Raw genomic sequence first — 19,582 nt, 5'->3', positions numbered from 1 at the left:
TTCATTTCACTTTTTTCATAAGAAATCTATATCTAAGGCGACGAATTTATAACTAGTTCGGAACTATCGAAAAAGGGATGCAGCGGGGGCTTGTTTACTTTACATAGATGTGTGTTTAGCAGCTTTTTCGTTCAAATACGCTTCCATTCTGCACTTCCCAGATGCTTTTTCATAGTTTGGTAATACAAAAAAAAAATAGTTTACTTAATATTTTAAGATCTTGGGACCTTCGGGAATCTATTTAATAACAGCAAGCACATCTGCAAACTCGGCTACAGCCAAAGTTATGTAAACGTACATTTCTTATAATATTCAAACGAATTTAATTTCAAATTAAAAACACATTTCTTTAAAAATACTTTAAAATCGCGCACACGGAAGAACCGAAAAGATTGAAAAATCATGATACTTTTTTATTTCGTCCGTCGATTTTATAACTGGTTCGGAACTATAGAATTTAGGGCTAGTTCGAAACTATCGGAAAGGGATGCAGCGGGGGGCAATTGACACTTCCTTGGACATCGCCATGTTAAATCCGCCAGTTGTTTGCATGGAAAAGGACAGTTGTTTGCATGCAAGATTTTTCGGATTGCAGTGTCTTCAGGTTTTCGGCGTCAAGTTTTCGTTGCTTTGTCTGGAGCAATATAAATCTGGTTTATCGTCATTTGATCTAGGAACAGATCATTCATAAGTTTATAGACGCTGATGCCTAGCGCTACACATATACTACTTCCATGTCTCGGGCCACCGTATAGTAGGTAGTCTCGTGACTCTTCGACAGGCGCTTTAGCTTCCTTGTTCTTTTTTTACATGCTGAATCCCAATATATAGCCCACAACAAAGTACTTACTCTAGTATTAAATTGTAAAATCGTTTAATGGAACAAATAACTCCCTCTCTCATGCGCCTATTCAAAAGGTAATTTTACGAAGTAATCGCATAAATTGCTTTAGGACTTACACCTTTTTCAAACTTTGCCGACCAAAGTTACCAAAATTCAGCAGTTAAAAAACATGAAAACATATTTTTATACAGAAAATTATACTTTTCAATAATAATCCTTCACAGTTATCTCCACTTAATAACAAATGTACGTATTTGCATTTGATGCAAGACTATGCTGAACTTGCTCACCGAGTCCTTCTTCTTCGCTAAGAGTGGACTGTGCAAAGTCTTATAATATTCAGGTTTAGTTACGTTTGAGCTTTCGGGCTGGAATTTGAAGCGAATCATCTCACTCAAATTTAAATTACCATCCAATGTGGTTTCACGTATCTCTTCACCACTCAATTGATCGAAGAGCGGCCGCAAGTTGAAAGTCACCGGATTCGCATCATACTTGCCCATGAAATTCTCCAAGCGCACTAGACGCTCGTTTGCATTAAACGGTTCCAAAGTTAATAAATGCACAGTTTGCGGCAAATTGAATGAAGATATTTGTCGTACTTTTTTGTTTGTGGCCTTGGTTGCGTTGCTGAAAAACTTCCAGAAGGGCAAGTGAATTTGCAGCTGTTCGAGGCGTTCGTAACGCGATGGTGTACCCTCCGCATTACTCAAAATCAAATACACCTTTCCGCGTGCCACTACACCCTCACCATAAGCGGTTTCATTCAACGCCTCGCCAACACCGAAGGCATCATCGCGCAACAGGCGCCGATGCAACATGAGCTCAAGCGCGCCATCCTTCAAGCTGCTGCCGCCCTGCGCACGATCATTGAGTAAGGCAATGCGGTTCGATTCGCCCTCGATGGCTATGCGCGCAGTGATGGGATAATAATTACCCGAAACTGCCTCTGTCATATTGGGTTTAAAGTATTCACGCTGATTACGTTTACGCTTCAGCATTTCGCGACCATTCGAGTCGGTATAGAAGACCCCAGCGGACTTGATGTTGCTGGTGAAGCGTGTAATCACCTCTTTGCCGATGTTGTCGTTGATGGGTATGGGGCCTACAAGCCATTCAAACTCAACACGATTGACGCCTTCATATATACGAATCACCTGTGAGACCCAATCACTGAAGCGTTGATGTACCTCCTTCACTTGCGTGCCTTCGTAAATGCTAAAGGTGACCTGTCTGCCAATGAGCAACTCAGTGCCGTTGGGTCGAAAGATGTAGGCGCCTGAAGAGCGGTTTTTGAATTCGGCGTTGTTGCCAGCTGCGGCATTGTAATAGTAAAACTCCTGACGGATATTTTCGCTAACGCCGTTCATCTCAACTTTGGTGAGATGGCCGCTGGAATCGAGGGTCAATTTAACATGCTGTAGAGTGGAAGTGAAGTAATACAGATAGAATTAAGCGCGGCTAAAGTAAATTTTGCAAATTTTAAAATGTAGGACACGGCTTACCGAATTCTTCACAATGATCTCGCCTCTGGACTCAGAGCCGATGGCAATGGATTTTAATTCATTTTCCTCTGCACTTTTTTTGTGCATTTCGTGAGTTTCGACTTTAAGCTCCTCCACACTGCGTGGATTAGCTCTCTTTTTAATGTAGTAGCTACGCAACTTTTCCACATATGCCAAGAAGACAAGCTCGTGTGACGCAATCTTTGGACGAAAACTCAAGCGCTGCACCTCCGCAGGCACAGGCAGCAAATCGGAAGGGAGAAGGCGACCTTAAAGCAATTAAAAATTGGTTTAAGCTTATTTTATGCGCAAATAAATCCTCAGCCGACTTCTTACCCGTCTCATCGGTCACAATATAAGCCTCATTATTCACTGGTACACGCACATATTCGTAGGACGGACGTCCCAGTGGATTAAATAATGTAACAGCCAATTGATCCGCGCCATTTTTGGTGAATTCACAGACGCTAATATTCAACTGTAGACAGCTGACAAACTCGCCATTTGTGAGATTAGTTAATTTCTGTAGAGCAGCACGCGCATTCGCTTGCGCAGACTCAATGGCGGCAGCCAATAGCCGATCATAATCTGCGGCGACGTGTTGTTTTTCGGTGCCAGTGATGGCATCATGATGCTGCATAACACCCATGGCATGCCGAAGGGCGTCCAAATTGCTATTCACATCGTTGCCGGTAAGATTCGCAAAAGTGGTGAGCTGCTTGGTGACCTGCAGGAAGTGATTGCCATCGCGTTCGAAACGCTTTTGCGTGGGGCGAGAGCTATAGTAGCCCGTCCAGTAAGTGTGCCAATCAGTGGAGTAAGGGAAGAAGTCTTGTGTCTTGCTGGGCCAGGCGAGTGGCGCCTGGTGTATGGCTTTGAGGTAACAAGCCGGCGTCGAGTAAAACAAATTCACTTTGGAGCCAAGCGGTTGACGTTCGTTGACATACCTGGTGAGAGTAGATGGAAAATTAAGCTTAACTCAACAGCGCACTGAAGGATGGGAGGACTGACTCACTTGATCAACTTATCCATGTTCTTGAAATTCATTGCAGCAATCTGGTAGTTAAAGTCATCGCCCATGGGTATGAGCACATGTGTGGAACGATAGTGAGTTGTGACTTCTTGAATGTACTTAATAAAAGTGTCAACCTACAAGTTTTGATAATTTGTCTTTAGTAAACATATGATATGAAATCTTCCAGGTGATTAACTATTTCCCACAACAACACTTACCCGCTCTTTCACATTATTATCGTAACTCACGCCATCAATGATCGGTGCATCAGAGCACAGTGCATCGAAACAGAAACCAGGCGGCGCAGAATAATGCCGATATAACAAACCTGTAAAGAGTTCCGCGCTCTGGCCCAAAACTTCGCTTGCTTTCCATATCACCTCTGCTGTTAAATTTGTAAGTCGCTCCGTCTTCTCAATCCAATCCATGCGGGCAAAAAATTGTCCATCGAAGCCCATTTGCGCAAAGAGCGAAGCCATTTCACGCGAATGTCCGAAAGGATCGATTTGCCAGCCTACGTGAGGACGGCCGCAGGCGCCAAAAGTTTGCTGGAGCGCTCTTTGATGATAATTAAGCCAAAAAAAAAACAAAAACGATTTAGTCACTAGCCAAAAATTACTCAACAAATCTGGTTACTCGAGCAACTCTTACTTTAAACCAATTGTAAACTGATCAATCACCGATTGATAATGTACAGCCGCTTCGTCGTTCATAGACCAAGCGCCGCCAGCAAATTCTAAGCGTCCGCCCTTGACTAAAGTCTTCACTTGTGATTTTACCTCAGCCGTCTGTTCGTTGTACCATTTGAAGAAGAATGCCGACTCGACGAAAATGAAACTGAGGGAAATGCCAATAAATGTTTCGTACATTTTTGTATTTTCCTTAACGACTTGATTTACCGGCGTTTAGCGTCCCTTAGCAGTTCCCTAATCACATTATCCAGTATGTACTGTACACCGGCATGTTGAATGTCATTGCGCGCACCATAGTAATACTGATCGACAGTCTTTAGCCAGCCCACATCGTCGTGAGAGTGAGGTACCAAATGCACATTGATCATGTTCGCTTTGCCCGCGGGACAGTTCTATAATTGGATATGGATTAACATTTGGAGTCAGTTGGTGAAATGTTATTTTAACAAGTGGAATTTTCTACAAATATTATAAAAGTGAAAGTTAGCGATGTGTTTGTGTAGGATATCTGTGAATAGCCTTGCCAACTTTTGCGAATGTTAAAATCAACGAATCAATAAGTTAAATAAAATATTACAACAGTGTGAAAGGTAAACAAAAGTAGTTCCAAAACGATTTATTTTAAAAATATTTTTGAAGAGAACTCAATATGATGAGGGTTGCCACCACTTTAAAACTTCAAGTTCAGTAAATGAAAGACTACAATACTGTTGTCTTTTAAAAATATCAATCGGGTCAGGACCAAGGGAAACATGCTGAGCAAAGAGTTTCTCCCCACATAAGAAATTCCGTGAATCAATTGAATTTTTTCTGTTTTTATTACAAGCTTTTATTAATCAAGTCTTGCAGCCATTGAAATTTTAAACTTAGCTCAAAACCTGACGACAATGCATGTGAAAATGTACCCCATGTGAGATGAATTTACCCGATAGGTGGCTTAGGAGTCAAGATATTTGGAAAACCGGTATTTATGGTCCGATTTGTTTCATATTTAGAACGTAACGTACTTAAGTGGAAAGAATTAACTCGAAAAAAATGTATCCATTAGGTGGTGCGGGAGAAACTTACGAAAAACTTGATTAAAATTATTTTTTGTTTTCTACAAAAAAATACACTTTGAAGAGACTTTAATTAAAAAAAATATATAAATTTTTAGAAAATAGATACATTTTTTGAAACACATATTTTCGGAAAATTGAGCAATTTTTAGAAAAAAGTTTTGGGAAACAATTTGTTTTGAGGAACAAAAAAATGTTTGTAATAGGTATTTCCTAAAAAATTTATTTCACCAAAAATAAATTTTTGTTATAATTTTTTATTATAAAAAATGTTAACAGAAAAAACTGTGACGTAATTGAATTATAAAAAAGTCATTTCTTCCTTATAATATTTTAGAAAAAATTATATGTTCTCTCCTAAAAAAAAGGAAAAAGTTCCGAATTCGTCGTCTATATTTTTATACCCGAGCGCACTTGTGCACAAGGGTATTTTAGCTTTGTTCACATAACGGTTGTTTGTAACAGGCAAAACGAATCGAGATAGATATAGACAAATGCATACATAAATGATCAGAATGAAAAGAGAAATCGATTAAGCGGTGACTGTCTGTCCGTTCGTCCGTCCGTCCGTCCGTCTGTGCACACGATAACTCGAGTAACAATTGAGATATGTATCTTAACGAAACTTGTTACATGCACTTCTTTTGGGCGTAGGACGGATGGTATTGAAAATGGGCGAAATCGGACAGTAACCACGCCTACCTCCCATATAACGGTAATTTTCAGAAATACGAAAACTGTGATATTTTAGTAACTACTGAAGATAGTTCGCTCAAAATTTTTGGAAAATGGGCGTAGCCACGCCCACTTATAGTTACATGTACCCAATGGCCGAAATTTTTTAAAATCGGAAAATAACCACGCCCACATGTCATATAAAGGTAATTTAGGAAATACGAAATCCTCGATAAATCAGTAAATATTAAAGCTAATTTATTCAAAATTGATGGTTGCAACAATTCTTTACCAGGAAATACGTTTATGGTAAAATTTTGGAAAATGGGCATGGCACCGCCGACTTATGATCACATATATGTATCTCGTTAACCGTTCTAGCAATTTGTACCAAACTCGGTATGGTTATTGTGCTTGCCACATAAAAGCAAACCGTTGAAAATTGTTGAAATCGGACTAAACTTACAGCCGCTTTTCATATAATGGTAAATTTCAGAAATGCTTTAAATTTCAATATTACGAAATTTAAGGATGCTAGTTTACTTAAAATTTATACACCCGCTTATCATGTAGCGGTAGCTTTCGGAAAGGTGGAAAACATATATTTAACACTTGCGGCGGGTATTTGATGTTCGGCTCCGCCCGAACTTAGACTTTCTTACTTGTCAATTTTAAACTTATAGTCCATAAAGGGTTAGCGTGTATTATTTGATTTGTTATTGATTCCTCTGAAAGATTAAAATCTTGATGGACACATCGCTCCAAATATGCATCACGTTCTTTTTTTAATGCATTTCATTTAAACTTTCGATGTCAAAGTTCATATATCATAGATTTACCCAGCTACTTTATCAATACAGTAGTTGCCTTTAACGCGATTCATTATTTGTTTGTAGTTTGTTTGTCAATCACAAATCAAAATTCGAAAAAAGCGGTCTAGTCACTCACAGCAGGTGTTCTTCAGTACTAATCTTTGAGTACCCCACTTGCACTAATTCCTCAAAAATACAAATGAAATTTATGATCGCTAATTTAATTGACTGCCCGTCATCGATAACATTTTTAAACACATAATAAATCAAGGAATTGACAGAAAGTTATAAAATAATGGGTTTGTTCCACAAGCTATTGGAAGTCACTTCGAGTTACACATACGTGTTCCACAAGTAAGTTTTACAGTTTATTTGATATACGCTGACAGTTTGAGCTTTGCTCGAATTTTTCTACAAGTAGCTTGTGGAACAAACCTATTATAGATATTGTTTTAGATAAAGGTTGTGGTACGGGCAATCTTTTGGCTCACGGAAGCAAATAAATAATCACAAGTAAATTTTTTAAGCAACGCAAATATTTCCAAGGTTTAATGTATTTAGTTCACGGCTAAAGCCAGGTCCTATTTGAAGCGTGTTTGAAGCGTTCTTCCCTCATCCGCTTTTCCCTTATCTAAAGGAAAGGTTCAGGCATGCCACTCGCTACCTGTGAGCTTATTCTAAGGGATTTGTTTCTTAAGCAGGCAAAACTCACTTGGTCAGAATGTAACGTGAAATGGTCAAAGTGTATCCTCATGCCGAATTGACTTATGTATCTACAGCAGTGGCCCTACTAATAGTCCATATTGCCATCGGAATTCACGCGGAGAGGTTGGAAGTTCCCCACCATATTGACTTCAGCAGAGACTGCAGAAATGAAGAAGAGCGCCAGAAACCACCTGTTATGGGAATGTCCTGCAATCTCTGTATAGATTCTGAATTTCTCGACGACTTGCACCACATATCTAAAGTAGAAATACGGCAACTATTAGGATAGGATTCGCGGATTCCGAGTGGACAGTTTATTGTCTCTGCTTCGGATTCATCAAAACATGCTCCGGCCTTAGCCAACTCATCAGCCCTCTCATTTTCGTGTGCGTTCCTATGGCCGGGAACCCAGATGGGAGAGATGTACACTTGTGGCCAGCTAATTAATTTTGACTAGTTTTTGGCGGCTATTTTTTCTTTTGCTTATTTAACGTTAACATTTTTTTTTTTATAAAAACCTAGCACTTTACCTAACCAGCGCCACATAAATCAACATTTCAACCTTCGTACAAAAATTATGAAAATTCAGCAAACTTTAATATTTTCACCCGAAAATTTTAAAATTTTTGTTCAGAGATGTGTACTTTTTCTTTCATATAAAATATGCTCGACAATTTCATTTGTATGGGAGAAAATGCCTAGCACCATCAGCAAAATAAATTATTAAAAATCAATGCGATTTTAAAATTTGCACTATAACCTACTAAAGCGTAATGAGCTGCAAAACTGCATACCCAAAATTTTTCTAAAAATTCTAAATAAAAATTTTAAAATTTTTGGGTGCAAATGTTAAAGAATGTTGAATTTTCATAGTTTTTGTACGAAGTTTGAAATGTGGATTTATGCGGTGGAGGTTAGGTGAAGTGCTAAACTTGTATAAAAAAATATATATACGTCAAATAAACAAAAGAAACAATAGCCAAAACTAGTCAAATTATCACTTGACTTAATCAGCTGACCACAAGGGTATATTAGCTCGGCCGTCGAGCTGAATGCCCATTTTCAATCTCCGACTGTTTTAGATTTGGTTACCGGTGAGTCAAGTGCCAGAAGTGCTGCTTGGCTATCTGAGAAAATGTATGCTTTTTGTACTCCTACGCAGTTCCTCTGTAAAGCTTTACAGGCCCTTTCGATTCCCAGTACTTCCACTTGGAAGATGCCAACAAAGTCAGGTAGTCAGAACGAGAAAGAGGCAAAACTCTGTAGTCCATTTGGAACACGTCAGCATTCGATTTCAGTGGCATTCTCCTCGACAATCCTGAGGAGGAAATTTCACCTGAAAATTTTTCCTGAAATCTGTCGTAGGAGTTATATTATTTGATCGTTTCTTTGATTCGATAAGCTTATCAAGAATACAACTATGGCCGTGCCGCAGCGCCCTCTAGTAGCCTGACTCTTTGAGTCTGACCGCCGAGAACGCAGCAGTTTCGCGGATGTTGAGTTCAATGGGCAGTTTATGCAGAACCACATTAAGCGCATCAGATGAACACGACTTAATTGCTGCTGTAGCACCTGCACAAGCTGCTATCTGGTGTACTGCTTAATTTCCTGACGTGTTATTGTTTGTCTAGTGCTGGCCACGAAACTAATGACGCGTATGTTGGTAGGTATTGGTCGTATGACAGCCCTGTACATCCAGAGGGCTTTAATTCCCAAATCCTACTGAATATTCTATTGCATGTATAATAAGCTGTGTAGGCTCTCTCTACGCGCCTCTCTTTATTTGTTTTCCAGCTCAGTTTGGTCTCTGTTTGTTACAACATCCAAGGGGAAGGCAGTTTCACTATACGCGTGGTTTCACAATGGGCCCAAAAATGTCGGCCTAGTTTTGCTGGTGTGGTCACCGGCAGCCACTTCAACCTAGCCAACCTAGCCAAGCCTAAACGATAGGTACGCTGAACTCATGGGCGAGTGCAGAAGTGTATCGTGATGGCAGCCTGGTTATTTGATTATGTGACAATATTTCTTATTAAGTTTGCAACAACAAAATATACTGATATGATCATATGAATTCTCTCCAAGCACTGAGCGTCAACTTTTGATCTTTTTTCAATAATAATTTTGTAGACTATCATAGTTAGTTTAGCATTGATTTTTTTACAACAGTGTTATCCTTACTTGGGTAATCACAACATTCAACTGACTGATATATGATTTTTTTCCTTATAGTTCTACCAAAATTAACCAGTTGATGTGAAACGAAGAGGTGTTCGTTCACATTATTCAATAAAACCTGCGCTGAGCTATTCACTCATAGAAGCAGTTTTCTTTTCTTTCACTTAATCGAAAAACAGAAATAGTACTAAAAAAAAAAAGAAAATTGATGTCATCAACCCACCGCATAGCCACATGCCGCTTGGACTTGCTGTTCTCGCAACACAGCAAGTAGCACAAAAATTGTGGCTAAACCACAAAGTAACTGCATTTCGCTTGTACAAGTACTCGCCGCAACTTTGCAATATGTATATTTCAACAATCTATTTACACACTCTATGCACAAAAGAAATTTTCTTGCAGGTATGTATTTTTTCGCAAAACCACACAGAACTGTTTCGTTCGCACCAAACCACTCAGAACTACTGTTGCGCTGCAGCTGAAAGCCAATGCTCTTTATGTAAATACAAAGTATCGCGGCTTTATAGAATTAAAATCAAGTTGTTATGCATATTGCAAAAGAAAACAGAAAAAATCAAAATAGCTGTAGAAAAAAACAATTTATTGATAAGAAATTAATGAGCTACTTTTTTTGAGCACATTGATGAGCGACTCAGTTGCGCTTAGTAAAAAGAAAGGCAATTGAGTGTGTAAAATTTGAGTATAATTTTTAGTTTTAAATTCCAAATCATGATATTTTGTCGATTTTTACTGATAACATCAGGCATAGATTTAATGGATTACTCTATCATTCATTGAATTTTTCTAGAGTATCTGCAAAATATTTATTTATTTACTTCTTATCGATTTTGATTTAAATAACATCTGTCGACAAATAATATTAATTTTTTACGCGCCTTCAACGTTTAACTTTTTAATTTATAGTCTTATGTCATTCGCTTTGCAAGTTTATTTTTGCTGCAATAAATTTTGTAAAATCTCTGCAATAAATCTAATGTTACTTGAGCTTAAGTGATTTTTTCGTTCATGTTTTGTGTTGTACAAAAATAAAACTAAATAATAAAACAAAACTAAAGTAAAAAGATATCTATGGTTTTTTTTCTTAAATCAGAAGGAAATTTTCTTAACTGCATAAAAATAGAATTCGAGATCAATTTCCGATCTATGTACATATTTTGAGAAAAATCATTATTCTTTCAAGCATAGAAATAAATTGTTGGTGATTTTTTTAATTTTTTTCATATGTAAGTATGTATGCATGTTTTCAAGAACGTTTTCAGAACTCTTCGAGATTTATCGGTACAGTTGCTTTTTAAATAAATAAAAAAAAATACACCCTGAGTCATAATAATAGGCGCACCACACATTGACAAGTTTTACCAATATACTTTTTTTGTTATTCATTGACATTCCATTCCATTGCAGCTGTGTGTGATTGTCGGTCCTGAGTTAGTCCTGCATGAATTCGCGACCAATGCATTTGACGTTTTTTGCTGAGGGGCTGATCGCCCCGCTAATTGCCAGGATTTGTAAATTGCGACTACATTGGCCAATGTTTCATCTTTCGATCGGCGGTTTCCAAACACTGAAAATTTCGAACTATCCTCGAAGCAATCGAAGAATAACCGAAAAAGAAATGTATGTGCATATGCGCCAAATCTTCTCATTTTGTATTTTTGATCAAGAGATTAATTTTGAATCTGAGAACCATTACAAATGCATAGTGCATCTCAAAATCCCTTATTTCGCAAATCTATATTTTTCGACAAATTTCTGCCAACTTAAAAAGTTTCTTTGGGCAGAGACGATGCGTGTTCTAATTGATACAAAAATACCTTTGGAAAATAAGTAGATTTCTTAAAAGGATGTTGAATATGCAGTTTTTTGTCTCAGTCAATTTTAGTATAATAAATTACAAGTTTGAAGTAGCTAGGATTTAGCGTTGATTTTTAGATATATTTTTTTTTTGGTGAAGGTGTTGCTCGTTTTCTACCATATAAAAATGAGTCGAAGATAGTACTTTGCAAGAAAGAAAATAAAAAATTAAGCTTATTTTTTGTTCAAAAGATAACAGAAAGTTTAATATAATTCAAAATTTTACAATTACCTCCCATTGTCAAAGCAGGCTTTTCAACCTCCACAAAATTGTTTACATGCGGTGTTCCGTTAAGTAGGGCTGAGTAGTTGGGGATTGAAATTAGATTTTTTTTTTCGAATTTCGAACATTACCCAACCATTCGATTATTCGATTCGAAATTTGGTGTAGCATCAATTAATTTATTATCATAATGTATATTAAAACTAATTTTTAACCGACTTCCAAAAAAGGTGGAGGTTATTAGTTCGTCGGAATATATTTTTTTTTTTTTTTGTTTTTAATGTATGTTACCGCATAACTTTGGACCACGTCAACCGATTTCGATAATTCTTGCATCGGAAAGGTAGTGTCTCAGAGGTGGTCCCATACTAATCTGGTTAAGATCCGATCTGCGGATCATGATATATATATATATATATTTTTTATATGAGAGTTGAAGTCGGTTTTTTTTTTGCTAAAAATTACTTGTTTGTGCTTTAATTTATATATCTGGCTTTACGACAACAAAAGAAATTTGCACACACCTCACGTTAAATAATTACACGTATGCGTATATTTAAGTCTTACATTTAGGGCCAGTTTACCAACCTAACTTAAGTTCTAGTAGGGAAAAATCTTAGCTAGGATTAGTTTAAAATTTTGCTCAAATTTGAATTTCACAATGCATACTTATTAAGTATGGAAAATATTTTATTCAGAATTGTGGTAGCACCGCAGCGAAATGCTTTGTTTATATACCTTGGCATCTACCCAGCCATAAATCATTTCTTTTAGCATGCTTTATAATGGGATTTATCCGGTATTTCTCCGACTAAGGGCCGTTTTCTCAAGTAACCTGTAACTTTAAATCTCCCTTTATATTTAAAGGTTGCATTAAAATTTATGATTGTGTCTAAAGTTAAGCATTTTATTATCGGTTTTAAATTGGCTTACAACCAGGAAACATACATACGTCAAAAACCGATAATAGAAATGCTTAACTTTAGACATAGCTTTATTTTTAATCCTACATTTAAATATAAAATGGAGCTTTAAAGTTAAAGGTTAATTAAGAAAGCGGCCATAAATCTAGTAAAACTGTAAAAAAAAAAATCGCTCAAAGCGAGAGAGTAAACTGACAAGTACTAGCTAAACGGCCGGTATTTTTTCCTTCCAAAAATTTCAGTTCACATTTGATATCAGTAATTAAAACGGAATACCACATTTGATCGATTTTTATAATGTAGATATGGTGTCAGGTGTTAGTTGAGGAAGTTTTTGATCTCATGAAAACCGAGCATTAGATACAGTTTTATAAATATTATAAAGCATTTGAAATCTTATTTATTTTTTACTAAGTTATTTGTATAACTAACTGGGATGTGTAACTATTTAAATAAATAAATGCGTACATTTCGATTGTTCCATTTTCTTGTATATTTTTAATTCATTCGATGCGGCGAAAATATCGATTTTGTAGTCAGAAAGAAGTTGCAGAGTTGCTTTTTTGCAAATAAGGGCGAAATTCAATATTTGTCTGGAAAAATTCGATTTTACCTGAATGTTCACAGACCTGAGCTAAATCTTAAAAAAGAAAAGGTTTTTTTAACTGTGGTCGCCTTGCAGGCCTCTGCAGGCAATTACAAGGCCTCTGAGTATATTTCTTCCATTAAAAAACTTCTCATAAAATCATTTTCGGTTCGGAGGCGACGTTGTCTATTTTTTTTTTGTTATAACATCAAGACGTACTCCAAAAATGGGTGGCTAAATTTAAAAAAAAAAGTGTGCGCGAAACATTTATTCTTCAATCGTAAATCCCAATCATTTCTTAACTTTCTCGTAGTAAATATTTTTTTATATACATATTAAGTAAATAAATGAGTAAATATTGCTTTTTCTCTGCACGTGAATAAATAGAATAGTATGTCGTAATGTATGTTGTACGACACAGGTGCCAAAGCTTAATGAATCCCAACTGCATTTAATAAACCTCGAGAAGTTTTGCTGTTTGTGTTTGTAAGTGTTTGTTGTGTTCACAAAGTTCCCAAACTTTTTTTTAATTAAATTTCGCAGGCTTTTAGTTAGAAAATTTAAGAGACAAAATGGAAGTTCTGTACTTCTTTTGAAAACTTTTTGTTTTCTTTGAAAAGAGGCTGAGGTAAGAATTTGTCTTGAACCCATTTTTCCTAGGCTCAGGTTCAGTATACTTACTTATCTTTATATTTTTAATACTCTTGCGAAACTCGGAATTTTAATGCTCTCACCCCCTAGAATTGTTCTATATCGAAAAAAATACATATTTAGATGTCGCTCAAAGCGCTCAAAGTTTTCCATGTATTTTATATGGGGCAAAAAAAACAACTTTTCGTATCGAATTTTTGGAAATAAATATTTTTTTGATCAGAATACGCTGGTCATCATGCAGGTTATAGTCAACCTAAAATAAGTACCAAAAACCTTCTATTAATTGGCACACTACAAGTGAACTTATTAATAACCGGTTTATAGGTAGCTGAAAACAAACAGACTTTTCTTGCGGCATCAGCATGTAAAAGTAGTCAGTTGAAAGCATCGTAAATTAGTCGAGGCTTAGTCTAGTTGGAAAATAGTGAATTTATAGTGCGTCTATAGTTAGTTGAGTTCCCCACAGGGTATCTATTTAGTTAGCATGGTATTAAAACCTCTAAAGAGATGCTATTAAAACACATGCATACCGTTGCCTGAAATGCAAAAAGACGTAAAAAATATCGTCACTGAAATGTGCAAATATATATATATATATTTTTTTTTTTTTGCATAAAACGATGTGGGGAGCTGTCATTCAATGAAATTCATAATATCAATAAAAAAGTGAATTTTGAATTTTTTATTAGTTATGACTTTTTGAATTTCATCGACCATATCGCGAAAATTCAGCAAATTTTCAACTTTTGAATCAGATTTTTTAGAATTTTTTTAAGATTTGTAGTCCAATCACTTTTACTGTAATACGAAGTACTGTTGATTTTTGGCTTTTTCTCCGCAGTCTCTTCCATACAAAAAAAAAAACATTTCGAAAATACTTTGTATGGAAAAAATGCAAAACACCTTCAATGCGAAAAATTCTCAAAAATCAATGCGATTTTTGACTAACTCCGAACTTGCATTTTTTATACTAGAATTTAATGCGCTACAGATCTGCATACTCAAGAAAATTCTAGAAAATCCGATAAAAAAATTTAATATTTGCATAAAAATTTATAGAATTTTCGCGGGTTTCACACACAGTTTAGAAACTATATTTTTATGTTTTTTGTTGTGGAGTGAACCCTATTTTTATAAAAAATTTACGCAAAAATATTAGAGCAGAAATTGGTGCATATATTGGACAAAATCCGCTGTGCTAATACTTTTTTCCGGCAGTGTACATACATATGTACATACTTATACACACGTACATACTTATGTTTGTATGTACATATATTTTCGGATATATTATCGTAAATAAAATAACCTAAATCCATGTTTACTCGCTTTCAATAAAAAAAAAAAAAAAAAAAAAAAAAACAATGAAAATTAATGTACATACATTCATAATTGTTTTTTATCTTTTCTTTTTGAACACAAGTGTTGTTATTGAAAGCGAAAACTGTGAAACAAACTTTGCAAATACATACATATTTCCTCGGTTTAGCCCTGCATGACTTTGAAACCAATTCGAAGTTAACCGCAATAAGTGGCCCAAAAGTTGGCTATTTCCCGACAGAGTTTGTGTACACAGTTACATTTTAAACTAGTTTTTATGAAGTATGCATGGAAAGAAAGTCATTAATTGCCTACCTAACCTACTATTAAGGCAAAGTCTTTTTTGTTTGAAGAACTAAGATTTTCAGTTTGATAAGAGCGCTCTTTCTATTCCCTATTCTCTATCGGTTCCCTTTTTCCCTAGCTTACACAACATACATATATGTAAACATATTGCATGCATTAGGGTGCTTGACGTTCTAAAAAAAATATTCTAGATCAAGTAGCGCGTGTTCGATCTGAACTGTGGAATATTACCGGATTGAAAATGCTGCTAAAAATTGAGATTTTCATGAAGAAACTTTGCATTGCAAAACTTTTCTTGTAGTAAATGATTTAAAAGAACCGAAACATATAACTTTTTGAAATTTTATTTAGTTTTTTAATATGCTGCTTTTATTTTCGAATTTACCCTCAAAACAATTTAACCTTTATTGTATTTTTTTTTTTTAGTCTGTAATAAAATTAAGTAAAAGCAATCTAACAAACGCCAATGCATGTTTCGGCTTTGAATTCGGCAAAAAGATTGTGTTGTCGATCCTCTTCTCGCGAATCTTTTTTAAAGCATACGTCACATCCGTTTTGACGTCGCGGATTAGAATTTCAAAAAAACAAAAAGGCAGATCGTGTGTGGCGGACGAAAATTACCAAATTTTTATATTTTCAATATTTCAATTTATATGTTTTATGGTGTTTTTGATGTCGCTGATTTCGAATTTGATATTAAAATTTCAAAAAAACCAAAAAAAACGCCGGTTACCTAGTAGTATTTGCTTAGAGAATTCCACAGCACAAATAAAACGGTCTACACTACAGTAGTGTATTGATAAAAAAGCAAAGCGTAAAATTAGAAAAAAAAATACTGAAATTACTTTCATTTGGGTATCGGCAAAATTTGCGTAAACCGTCATGGGTAAACCAAAACAGATTCAGAAGTGGTAGAAAATTAAAGTAAATCTGATCAGCTGTTCTAGAAACATTGATATAGTTCGAGTATTTTTCAGGTCCATTTCGGGCCTAGTTCGGAAGCATTTCGGTCCAGTTCGGGCCTATTTAGGAGGGGAATTTTTTGAAGCTAGTTCGCAATCAGTTCAAAACAAGTCCAAAAGTTTTTCGCGTCTAGTTCGGGCCCATTTCGTGGATAGGTTATGAGCAATTCTGGACTTTTCCGGGATCATTTCGAGACTAATTCGGGACTAGGTCAGAACTTTTTCGGGTCTGACACAGATGTTTACACAGCAAATATTGAACTCAACCCTTTTTTTATAAATTTTAAGCTTCTTCCATATGGTTTTTGAAACCTCAAGGGTACGACAGAAATAACATTCATGATTTATGCAAAAAAAAATTTCAAATTTTTGTTTTTAAATGATCGCACTGTAGATTTAGATGTGCGATGTGTACATTAGGGTGGTCCAAAAGAAGTAAAATTTCAATTTGTAATTTAAATGTGTATGTAAATTTCAAAATGTATGTAAAAAAAGTAAGGTCGGATTTTTAATGCCAATGCCACCCCCTATGATTGTTATATACCGAAAAAAAATATACCCATATTTTTTTATTTTGAAATCAAAAAATATTTAGGGAGTGCCCAAAGCGCTCAAAGTTTTTCCGTGTATTTTATATGGAGAAAAAAACAATTTTTCGTAGTAATGGAATAAAACTCTTGAAAATCAACATTTTCCGACCGTAAAACTGTGGTTCTCTTCATGAGACTTTCCGATCGAAAAATATTGATTTTCAAGAATTCTACACTATTTCTACGAAAAGATGTTTTTTCCATCGCATGGAAAACTTTGAGCGCTTTGAGCACTCCCTAAATATTTTTTGATTTCAAAATAATAAATAGGGGTATATTTTTTTCGATATAGATCAATCCTAGGGTGTGCCGGCATTAAAACTCCGACCTTATTTTTTTGGACCACTCTAACCTACATGGAGAACTTTGAGCGACCTTTAAATATTTTTTGAATTCGAAATAAAAAAAGAGGTGCACATTTTTTCGGTATAGAACAATTGTGGGGGATGACGGCATTAAATTTCCTATTTGTTTTGGACCATCCTCATTAACATAAATATGTAGCTCCTACATTACTTTCAATTAACATATTTGCATACAAAATGAGACTATTTTTAATTTCTATTGTACTCTGGCACCTAAGCTTCAATATTTCACAATAAATTTCAACGTTAAGGATAGATAGATAAATTCTAATTATACCTCCAGTAACCGTAAAGAGCATACCTAAGAAAGCTTCTAATTACACATAAATAAAAGAAAGCGAAAGATTTTCCCCGCTTAGCAAGCAACGATAAGCTAATTCTTGCACATTTTTCCAAGTGAAGGAAGATTATCGCTAACGAAGAATCAACCGGCTATGGCTTGTCAACAATCAGCTCAATGGATTTGATTGCTCTAAAAATAAATAATATTACATGTGCTTGTGTATGTACAGGTACAGTCAGCATCAAAAATATGCATACCCTGATGCTTTGGCGATTTTTTTATTTATATTTTCCATACCAAATTTATCCTATTTTATATAAAAAAAATATTCTTAGTTCATTCAACAGCAAAAAAGACAAAAAAAACTTTTTTTTTTTATTCCATAAAAAACTCGAGAAAATAGAAGAAATTTTCATAAAAATTAACAAGTAATTTTTAAGCAAAAAAAACTTCAATTCTCACATAAAAAATTTAAGATTATGGTTATTTTCTTCACGGTCTGATGACCGCATTTAAACCAAATTAATGTGGGACCATCTTTCATTTAAAAAAAAGAATTATAGAAATCGGTTAACGTGGTTTATGTGGTTATACGGTAACATACATAAAAAAATAAATATTCCGACGAAGTGAAGTCGGTTAAAAATTTTTCAATTCGATTTCTTACAAACAATTTTAGTGTGCCTTTTTTGTAGCCTTTTATCGTCGAGTTTTGACATTTCTTTTTATTTATCGACTGTGTTGCGCATTTCCTTCCAAATAACGCATGAACAAAATCAATATTTATGGACTAAAAACTGCTCACTTAAAATTTTCCTAAGAGATTTTAAATTTCGTCTAAAGTTTCTTACTATTACTTACATTTTCCCAAGTTCTGTATGAAATTAAAAAATGTACTCTTGTGGTTTTTGCTGTTGGATGAACTCTAATTAAACAAAAAAAAAGAAACATTTGGTAAGGCAAATATGAATAAATAAAATCTTCAAAACCTCAGGGTATGCATATTTTTGACACTGACTGTGTATACATACTAGCACATGCAATGCTCATTTGTATTACAATGTAGGCATATAAGCGTATCTATTTAAATAAATAGTAAAGGTCCGGCGTATATACGACTTAGGTAACCGAAGAATATAAAATGAAGACGTATTTGTCTGTGGCTGTGCCGTCAGCAGGATTTCATTTCCATTATGTTTGGATCAACTAACAAAAAACAATTAAAAATGCTTAGTTTACTAAAAGATCAAACAATCTGATTTGTTTCTAACCGTTTCTATTCGATGATACGCAAATTAGCTAAGTCGAAAATAGTCACAGAAAATGTGATAAAGCACAAGGAACACAAAAACTTTTCTTCAACGTTGTGGAATTTGATTTGTTTCTTTTAGTTGTTTTCGCTTGGAATATGCGAAATTGTGTATAAAACTTTCTGCAAAATAAGTGCTTAAAGAAAATGAGTTTGAAAAATTTTTATATGTTCGTCTGTAAAATTTAAGAAACTGGACTTAGCAAATTTTTTTTCTAAATTAGCGGCTTTTCGTATAACAAGATCATATTTTGGACATAATACCTATTATATATTCGTAAAGGCTTTGAGTATAAACTAGTGTTGGGAACAGGGTTGCCACTGACCAAAAAAAATATTTACCATCGACTTGAAAAAAATCTACCAATTGCGGGAAATATCTACCAATAACTTTTTTATAATTATTTTAATAAAAACTATAGTTTTGTTATTTATTTTAATTAAAACTATAGTTTTTTTTAAATTTTTTTTAGTTAGTTCAATAATAATTAAAATTGTTTTTAAGAATTTTTTATTTAAGTAGTTATACGGTATTTGAGTTGTATTACTGGCATATTCTCAGTTTCCTTCAACCAAAAGCGGAAGTGATGAAACTAAAGGCAACAATGAAACTTCATTATTTGAAAAACTTCAACTCGAGTTATTATAGACAAATACAGTGACTCAAAAAAGTGATTTTTTTAATATTCGCAATATTTTTCGGGT

The 19,582-nt window shown here is 34.9% G+C and overlaps 1 protein-coding gene across 1 annotated transcript; it reads right to left on the bottom strand.

The window, feature by feature from the left end:
- Positions 1-1,022: 1,022 nt before the first annotated feature.
- On the bottom strand, positions 1,023-9,940 carry LOC118735525 (lysosomal alpha-mannosidase). Its single transcript, XM_036465324.1, has 8 exons — positions 9,705-9,940; positions 4,264-4,448; positions 4,016-4,201; positions 3,583-3,922; positions 3,365-3,498; positions 2,686-3,296; positions 2,350-2,618; positions 1,023-2,262 (listed from the first exon to the last, which is right to left on the bottom strand). The coding sequence occupies exons 1-8, from the start codon at positions 9,789-9,791 to the stop codon at positions 1,069-1,071; spliced, it is 3,006 nt and encodes a 1,001-aa protein (XP_036321217.1). The 5' UTR covers positions 9,792-9,940; the 3' UTR covers positions 1,023-1,068.
- Positions 9,941-19,582: the final 9,642 nt, after the last annotated feature.

This window comes from Rhagoletis pomonella, unplaced genomic scaffold, assembly GCF_013731165.1.
Source record: "Rhagoletis pomonella isolate Grant_MI unplaced genomic scaffold, Rhpom_1.0 Rhpom_scaffold_00003, whole genome shotgun sequence".
NCBI classification, from domain to species: Eukaryota; Metazoa; Arthropoda; class Insecta; order Diptera; family Tephritidae; genus Rhagoletis; species Rhagoletis pomonella.
Note: the sequence above shows the minus strand (reverse complement) of the source record. Positions and strands in the feature narration are given on the sequence as shown.